The following is an 8578-nucleotide window of genomic DNA, read 5'->3' as shown; positions in this document are numbered from 1 at the left end:
CATTGGATTTGCCTGACCTGTTGCTGAATTATGATGACTCTTGCATGTTACCCCCTTGTCCAAAATTTGGCAACTCTGGTCTCAGGTTCCTCCTGAGAATGATCCCTGCAGTTCTGTATTTTCTGCACTCTTTGCGTGACTCTGCAACTCGGATCTGATCACAGGACAGCCGCAGCCTGGAACAAAAAGATTCCAAACATTCCCTTTAACTGATGTGATAGAACATAAATCTCCAAAGAACAACAATTCCTGATTCACCATGACCACATCTGTACAAAGAAAACAAGTCTTGGGTAAAAAAGCAGGGATGCACTAGAATCCCCCCTCCCTCTAATCCTACAAGCTTGTGCAGTTTGAATGTGTCACCAGTTTGATTTCTGACAAGTCTCAGGCCACCACGCACCTGCACCAAGACTTGTGGAAATCTGCCTTTCCTCAAAATCCTGCTGATGCTTGACAGGCAGTGTTCCTCTCACCTGGATATTGCTTTTGGGAACAGCATAGTCTGCACAAGGAACAGAACACGGAGATGACAGTTATTATTGTCCTCTGATTTTTTTTTTCCCCCCTGTTATTACAAAGACATTTCCTAAGCTACTTTAATTGTATCGATGCAGACAAAGGATACGTTGCACAAAGACCCGTCCTGAGGACAGCTTGTCAGCCTCTTCACTCTAAGCTTCTGAGCCCTGTAGTTTACTTGTGCCTTTCTTCTGTAACATGAGTCATTTTTGTTAATTTACATCAAAAATATTGTTCTTTGAGAAGGCAAAAGGCAGAATTTTTCCAGTTGTTCCTAAAACTGTAAGAAAAGACTTAGTGATACTGTTTTCTAGCAAATCCCTGCACAACCCACTCTCTAAAAGCACATCTCCCTTGTCCTCCAGGGAAAGACCCAGCAAGGGGGTAACAGCAAATGCAGTTGCTCTGGCATCTCCAGAGGGTGGCTGGGAAGCAGGCGAGCAGCATTTGTCTTCCAATTTTTCAACTTTTGAATATGATTTCTGGAATATTTTTAAAAGTTAGATGTTCAAAAGTGGAAAGTCTTGAACTCATTGCACCCTTAAAACCTAATTCAGCTGTTTGGTGCCAAATTCAGTCCTAACTGTCTTTCTGATACATGAACTTATTTTCCCCCAACTAATCCCTCCCCATGCAACACACAGCACATACTTTTTTAACAGATCAGAGCTTTAGAGCAGCTGTCTGCAGACTCTAGCTTTTCTGCTATAAAAAATAGAAGGTATGTAAAGAATAAAAAAGAAAATGGAATCACATTGTCTCATTACTTTATGTAATTTCAAATTTGAAAGTGCAGAAGTGGTAACAGAATGAGGTAAGGCTAAATCAGTGTTTCTTAAACGGAACCGAAGTGTGGCACCAAGTGCAAACTAGAGTATGTGACAACTCACGCTCTAGGGGTTCACAGCACTTCTGTTCCTGCAGTCTAAAGGACAAGTAAAGGCACTTCTAGCTCCTAAATACAGCAAGTTCTTCTTCTGTTAATCCAGGGAATTACCTGAATGCTGAGGAGCCAGTGAGGGCTCACATCTTCAAATTAAAAAACAACTACTTCCAACAAATGTATAGTTGGGCACTTAAAACTAACCAGTAAGACTTCTTCATTTTCTCGGTCATCATTCATGTTATCTAACTATTTCTGCAGCAAAAGTAGTTCAACACTCTTCAGCAAATCACAAGAACAAACATACATCGGGATTTGGGGCTGATGAAAATACTAACTATAACAAGTCCAGAGGACTCAGGATACCACATGCCACTGCTGCTCCTGAGCTCATGTCTCTTAACCTCTTCCACTCTCCTTTGTTCCTCGTTTTAGTCAACACGTGCATCACCAGCGGCAGAGCCTTCCACTCGCCACTTTCTACCCGTATCACACAGACAAGGTATCACCTACACACACAGACTGAGTACCTGACAACAACAGAGCGCAGGGAGGCAGCAGTTGCGGAAGCATTAGAAAAGCCACTGTCCTTCAATCTTTAAAGAAAAGACTGTGGAGCTTATCATCTCACAAAGATTCCGAAGCATCTAAATATTAATTCAGCAGGAATCAAGGGATTTGAGGAGTGACTGTTAGACAAGAGCCAGGCCAGAAACTGCATAGATCTGTGAGCCTTCAGCGAGAAAGGAAAAACTAACCTTTACCCAGCGTGGTTAAAGATTCATAATTCTCCTTTATCACCTTCTTGTAAAGTTCTTTCTGCCAATCTTCCAAGTCCTTCCCCTCACACACTGCACCATTATTAAATGTCCCAGGCACCTAAAACAAGGTGTTCAATAGTTGACACCATTAGCAAGCTGTACATCCTTGAAAGCCCTCTTCGTCACACAGTATTAAACAAGCGCTCACCAGCCAACCTTACGTACAACCAGCACACCGAGGGCTTTATACACAAATCCTCTGCTGTTACTTCTGCATGCAACTCAGAATGAGTAAAATTACTTAATAATGTGACTCAACTGAAATTATGATTCTATAATGACTGTGGCAAAAATTAGTCGTAAAAAAAAATATATCTGTGGTCACATCAATACCTAGCCCCATCAAGGAATCTGGCTCTTCCTTTCACTGAAAAACAGAAAATACTCCAGAGTGTATTTTAAATAAGTCCTGAGGCAGTGCCACAGTCTGTCAGATCTGGCTGTAAGAGTTCTTCCCTAATAATAAAAGTTAACACAAACAAAAAATTAAGCCCTACAAATACAAAGAGATTAATACTGTGGTTATTTTGCAATGTATATATACATTCTGTGTACATACTTTGTATCTGTACTTTATATCTACAGAGTACCACATTTCTACATGCTTGCCTTTGAACATGTTTTAATTTGCCTTTCAATCTAATGCCCAGCTCACTGGTTCAGATGTTTGCAGATTCCATCATGTATAAGCTTGCATCAGGTATAAACTCAATTGTACAAATCTGCTGCCAAAAATTTCATTAATTTGTCACTAGATGGGATCGCAATCCAAACCAAATACACCAGGGAGAAAGTTGAGCAGTTAAACCTTTGTCTTAGCCCCAAACACCCACGCTATGGAAACTCCACCACCACCAAATCATCTCAGTGACTCTAAACATAATTTTTCCAAGCATGAGGGCTGTCATGTACAAATGCAGCTCTGCAGGGAGCAAATCCATTTTACAGCACAAAGGGGGGCTGCGTTTCTAACAAATAGCACAGATTTTCTCCCTAACATTTAGGCACAAAATTAGAATTCAAGCCCAAAGAGCACGAAGATGCCTTTCATTTCCCCCCAGTTACCAGCCTCCCAGTGCCACCTCCACACTCTGCAGTACCAGGGAGAAAAACAAAACCACTGGCAACTTTTTACTGCCAGGTAGCATGTTTCACCTACTGTTGCTTCCTTGAAGTGCTTCATGTGTAAATCTTCCTTTAATTTAAGGGAAGTAAATACAATAGCAAACATCTTAGTGCACCCTCAAGTGCTCAGGATTCCAGATTCGGTTTTGGGTTTTATTACTTATCCTACCACAGAAACCCTGAGGTGTGCCAACAAGCCAGTTTCCGTCTTCACCCAAAATGATTTTTTTGGGAACAGCTTCTTTCAACAGACGTCTGTTTTTTCTAATTTTTAAGGGGTCAATTTCAAAAGAACTGTCCTCAAAATGCTTTGAACACAGTCGCTGATGCTTGAAAGGCATTCCCAAGTCCTGGCCCATGTTGTGAATCCACTGCTTCAAGAGAGGTTTATTTTGTAAATGGAAGCCACAGAAAGTTACAGTACTGCTCTTGTACACCCCGCTGGTGGCATTTTGAGAATTCAGTGCTGAGCAATAAACCATCGTAAAACAAGAAACGGGAACAAATCAAAAAACAACGTGCCTGGAGGATGGTTTAAAGAGTTTCCAATAAACTTCAGTTATTGAAATGGAACTAAACTTCTCAAGAAAAAACACGGTTTTGAAAAACAGAAAGAGCTGAGGTCACAAAGAAGTGAAACATGGTGCCAAACTTCACTGCCAGGGACATGGAGCTCAACACAGCTGATGTCCGCTGTGCAGGGACAGAAGGAACCAGGACCGCTTCCGCAGCATGTGGCTTCCCTGCTTCAAAGTGACAGTGTACAACCTGAAAGGCAAAAAGGTTTAAAATCAACTTAATGGACCGTTACTGTGCAATTTGCATTTAAAGTAAATTCTGCTACGTACGCATATATATACACTTCATTAATTTGCGTATCCGTGAGGAATTCGCCCATGCTCCACAACAAAGCATGTTATACAGAAGGCAGGAACAGAAGGGTGACGGCCAAATAACGTCCAAAAAATGAAGACAGGTTTATCCACGGGCTCTGGACAAGGACTTCCCCACCGTATCAGCTGCGTGCTGGAGGAGGCGAGTCTGGGGGACGTCAGCTCGAGAGGAGCTGCTCGGGCAGACGCATTGAAAGAGGAGAAAACCGCACACCCAGAGGCGTCGTTAGAAAAGGACGATGACAGAAATCATCAGGGCGTAAAGGGCTCCGCAGAGCCCACGGGGCACGGCCCTGGAAACAGACACCGCCCGGCTGCAGTGCCAGCAACTCCCCGCCCCACCGCACGGCTCTGGGGGCCGGTGCGAGTCGCGGCCCGCTCTGGTACCAGGCGCGGAGGAAGCCAGGCACCCCCGTGCCACGGCTGCCCCTCCAGCCGGTCCGGCTGCAGGCCCCCCCGCTCCCGGCTCCCCGCGCCGGCGAGGCTAAGGTGGCTGTTGCCCCCTCCGGGGCCGGCGTCCCGGCTCTGCGGAGAGGCACTGGAGAGCGGGGCACCCATCGCCCCGAGGCGCAGAGAGCAGCCGCCCCGTTGCGGGAAGCACGCACCAAGCTCCCCCGCGCCGCCGGGCCCCGCGGGCAGGCCCGGGGCCGGGCCCCGCCCGAACGGGCCCGCGCAGCCACCAGGGCACAGGCCTCTCCCGCAGGACAGCCGCTCCCCTCCTACCAGCCCCGCCGGTGCCGAGGTGGAGGACGCGTACCTCCCCTCAGAACCCCCCTCCCACCCCGGCCCCTCACCGGCCGCCGGACCGCCATCTTCCTCCGCGGCGCGGCGCCGCGCCCCGCCCCTCAGCCGGGACACCGGCCAATCGCGTGGGGCCTCAGCTGTCAAACGCTTTCCGCTCCCTCGCCATTGGCCGCCTGCCCTACCCATGGCGCGCTGTGCCCCGCGCCAGCCAATCACCACCAGCGCTTGCGGCGTGGCTTCTCCTACGAGGAGGGGCGGGCGGGTGCATATATTCCCATTGGCCAGCACAGAAAGAAACAAAACCCTGATTGAAGGAAACGAGCGTGACCTCACGGGAAGGGACGCAGGGTTTACGACCCCGCTTCTTCTCGTTGTCATAGCAACGGCGGAGCGGCGGCGGCCCGGGCTGGGCCCGGCCGGGAGCGGGGCGGCGAGGCGCCGGTAAACGCCCGGGAGGATCCCGGGAAGCGGCTCAGCCACGTGCCCGATGGAGGGAGGAGGGGGGCAGGCCCGGGGCCCCTCACGGAGGAGCGGCGGCGGGAAGCGGGCTGCTCAGTCCCGTAGCGCGGGGCTGGCTCCGCGCGTCCCTGGCCCGGGGAGGGGGTCGCGGCCGCAGCTCCCCCTCCTCGAGGGCAGGCTGAGCCCAGGGGCTCGCCCCGCTCCCGCCGGGGAGAATCCTGCCGTTCCCCTTCTCCACTGCCGGTTACTCCCACATCTAAAGCCAAGACCTGTCCTGAAAACGGGGCCCTGGGGGACAGCAGGCCCAGAGCTCCTCCTGTGTCAGCCCCGCTCGTCTTTCCTCTTCCTCCTGTAGAACAACCCACGGCATTTCTCTAACAATTTTATTTTTAAAAAACATGACATTTCCAGCCAACAAGAATGCAGAACAAACTTTAGCAGAAACATGCACATTAAAAAAGGCCGTTTAACAATTTTGTCACAACTGTCTGACAGTGTAGGAGCCCTGAATCAAACCGGGCTCTTGCCTGACTGCCACTGCTGCCGCTTTGTTTCCCACAAGGCTCAACGCCACCGACAACCAAGGTGACTGATGGTACATCCAGACTCTTACTACTAAAGGAATTAATTGTGCCCTTGCAATGTCACAACACATGAGACTGCCAGCAGCACTCTCCTCTTCAAGAGATATTAAAGAGGAGCAAAAATAAAGTTTCTGAAGGAGAATGTTTAACAAGCATCTAAACGTTCTGTTTTCACAGGATTCGGAAAATTGAACAAACACAGAAGACCTGTAACAACGTGGCAAAGTAAGTACAACACAACTTTAAGGCTATGCAAAATTTAAACCATATTCCAGGCTCCCCAGTCATTTTACAACGCCAGGGTGAGGATCCAGCCTTCAGGAACTCTCTCTTAATGTTCAGCAGAAAGGAGCCCTAAGAGCTCTGTGATTTAACTGTGGGACCAAGCTGCCTCTCAGGCTCTACTCCCCTCTGTCTCATTGCCACTTCCTGAAGAGGCTTCTTTCAAACAGCCACAGGATCAACACTTCCTTTCTCAAAGCATTTCACACAAGTAGGTGTCTCCTGGCACTGTTTCACTGTTTGGTGGACAATTAGTAACTGACTCACTTGTTTTCAGCCCTGTCCCTGGACTGTGGCCTCTCAGTAGCTGAGGGGTAACATTTCAGCTAGTCTCCAGCCAGAAGCATTACAAATTGTTCTGTGTGTCACCGTCATTTCTCTCTGGCATGGATTCACGGCTCGCAGTAACTCCAAGCATCGCAGACTTCCTACACAGCTCCAACACATCCCAAACAGCTACAGGCACCAGTGAAAGCTGTGAAACAGCTCTGCACACCATTTCAATGTGATCTGTGGAAAATATCCCCCCCACCAACCTTCTCCCTTTGCCTGGGAGGGGGCTCAGGATGGCCGTTCAACAGCCTCCTCCTCCCGCCACAGTCCAGCACAGAGCTGGGGGATCCTGCCACAGCCCTGCAAGGCTGATGGCCAAGGGGGTCTGCGAAACCCCCAGCTGGACGGGATTTTCTATATGGAGTGCATCACAGACCCCCTGATCTCTGTGCAGGGCCAACCGGCCAATGTCAGGTGTGTTTCTTGCATGTGAGTTTCCTGATGTTTCATCAAACTCCTCCTGAGCACAAATCTTTTCCTGCAGAGGGGGCACTGGAAGAGCCCTTCTCCTGAGTGCCGGCGCTGGTGGTTTAGAAGGTAATCCTTTCTCCTGTAGCTTTTATCACACTCAGAGCACTTGTATGGCCTCTCTCCTGTGTGAGTCATCTGGTGCCTAACAAGCCACGAATGGCAAATGAAGCTTTTCCCACAGTCACTGCAGATATAGGATTTGCCCCTGCCCTGGCTCTGCTGCTGGCCTGCGGGGCTGCCCCGGGGCATGAAGTGCTGCCTGCAGCGGGTGCAGGACTCCGACCTGTCCTGCCCGTGATCCCAGCAGGGGCTGGCTAATGCGTTTTCTGTGGGGAAGTTCTCCTCGCTTTCTGCAGATGGCTGCTCCTCTCCGCTGAGGCTGTTGTAGTCACGAAGCCTGGTGCCACCCGCAGGGTTTTGTCCTCCGCACTCGGTATGGGCCACCAGCTGCGGCCCTGCAGGAAGCCCCTCGCAGGAGGCAGGAGCAGCCCCCTGCCCGATTCCTTTCTCATCCAGAGCACACGGTTGTGGGTGCAGTGGATGGAACACCCTTTCGTTGAGATTCTTCTCACATGCATGGCCCGGAAATATCTCCCCTTCTCGGGCTCCCTGGGGAGTCTGAAGATGATCCTGCTGGGTGGAGTTTCTCTCACATTTGTTGTACGTGCATGGTCTCTTTCCAACACTATTTTCCTGAGTGCCAACGAAATCTAAGCGCTCATCAAACCCTTGGTCGTACTGAGTGTCACCCCCAAGGCCATTCCTGGTGGTGTTTGTTTCCATCATTTCTGAATTCCACTGACTGTCCCATGTCACTCCAGGACTAGGATCCTTGGAAAACTTCTCTCCAGGTCTTCTCGGTACCTCTGCATCACACACCATGCTCTCAAGGCAATCTTCTGGAGGGTCCCTCTTTGTGTTTTCATCGTGCACTGAAACAGATAGATTTCAGTCTTTCAGTTAAGGAAGCCTCTTAAGAGTATCCCTCCAAGCCAACAGCCATGCTGAAGTAATAAGATGGGAGGTTTTAATACTGAGGGGAGAAAGTACCATTGTTCCACGGAAACGAAATCTCCAAGAAAACAGAAGATCTTTTTGCAACTTTTAAAAAAAATCTACATTAAAAAATCATTAATGCAATGTCTTATTTTCATCCTCTTGGTTAGATGTCTGAAGTGTGAGGTTAGTTCCCTGACAGAGCCAACACCGTCGCACCTCAGTGCTCTCAGCTGCTCTCCAGACAATCCAGCGAGCACCTAGAGAAGCAAAGGGTCCGAGCCGAGGCACTGAAGCCAGCCCAGTGGCTCAGTGGGGATGCCCCTCTCTTGTACCTTGTCTCTGCAGGCTGGACTTCTGCAGGGAGACATTCTCTGGCTGTGTCCTTGTTCAGACTGCTTGGAGCAGTGCTGTGTAGTGGCAGCTCTCACACCTTACAAGTGATCCCCAGACAGGGAGGCAGCT

General features: G+C 49.5%; 1 protein-coding gene across 7 annotated transcripts in view; it reads right to left on the bottom strand.

Moving 5' to 3' along the window:
* LOC308063158 (zinc finger protein 777-like) overlaps positions 1-8578 on the bottom strand; it is a 44725-nt gene continuing 36147 nt past the window's right edge. The window contains exons 1-4 of one of the 7 annotated variants that reach the window (XR_013927857.1): positions 4968-5022; positions 3874-4119; positions 404-2284; positions 1-176 (exon numbers count right to left, since the gene is read on the bottom strand). Coding sequence is in view for 1 of the 7 variants with exons in the window: in XM_080385731.1 (XP_080241857.1) it covers positions 82-176; positions 404-505; positions 2164-2284; positions 3386-3457 (390 nt within the window). In the remaining 6 variants the exon portion in view is untranslated. The other 6 variants (XR_013927858.1, XR_013927859.1, XR_013927860.1 and 3 more) reach the window with 6 other exon arrangements.

This window comes from Falco punctatus, assembly GCF_963210335.1.
Source record: "Falco punctatus genome assembly, chromosome: 4".
Lineage (NCBI taxonomy): Eukaryota > Metazoa > Chordata > Aves > Falconiformes > Falconidae > Falco > Falco punctatus.
Note: the sequence above shows the minus strand (reverse complement) of the source record. Positions and strands in the feature narration are given on the sequence as shown.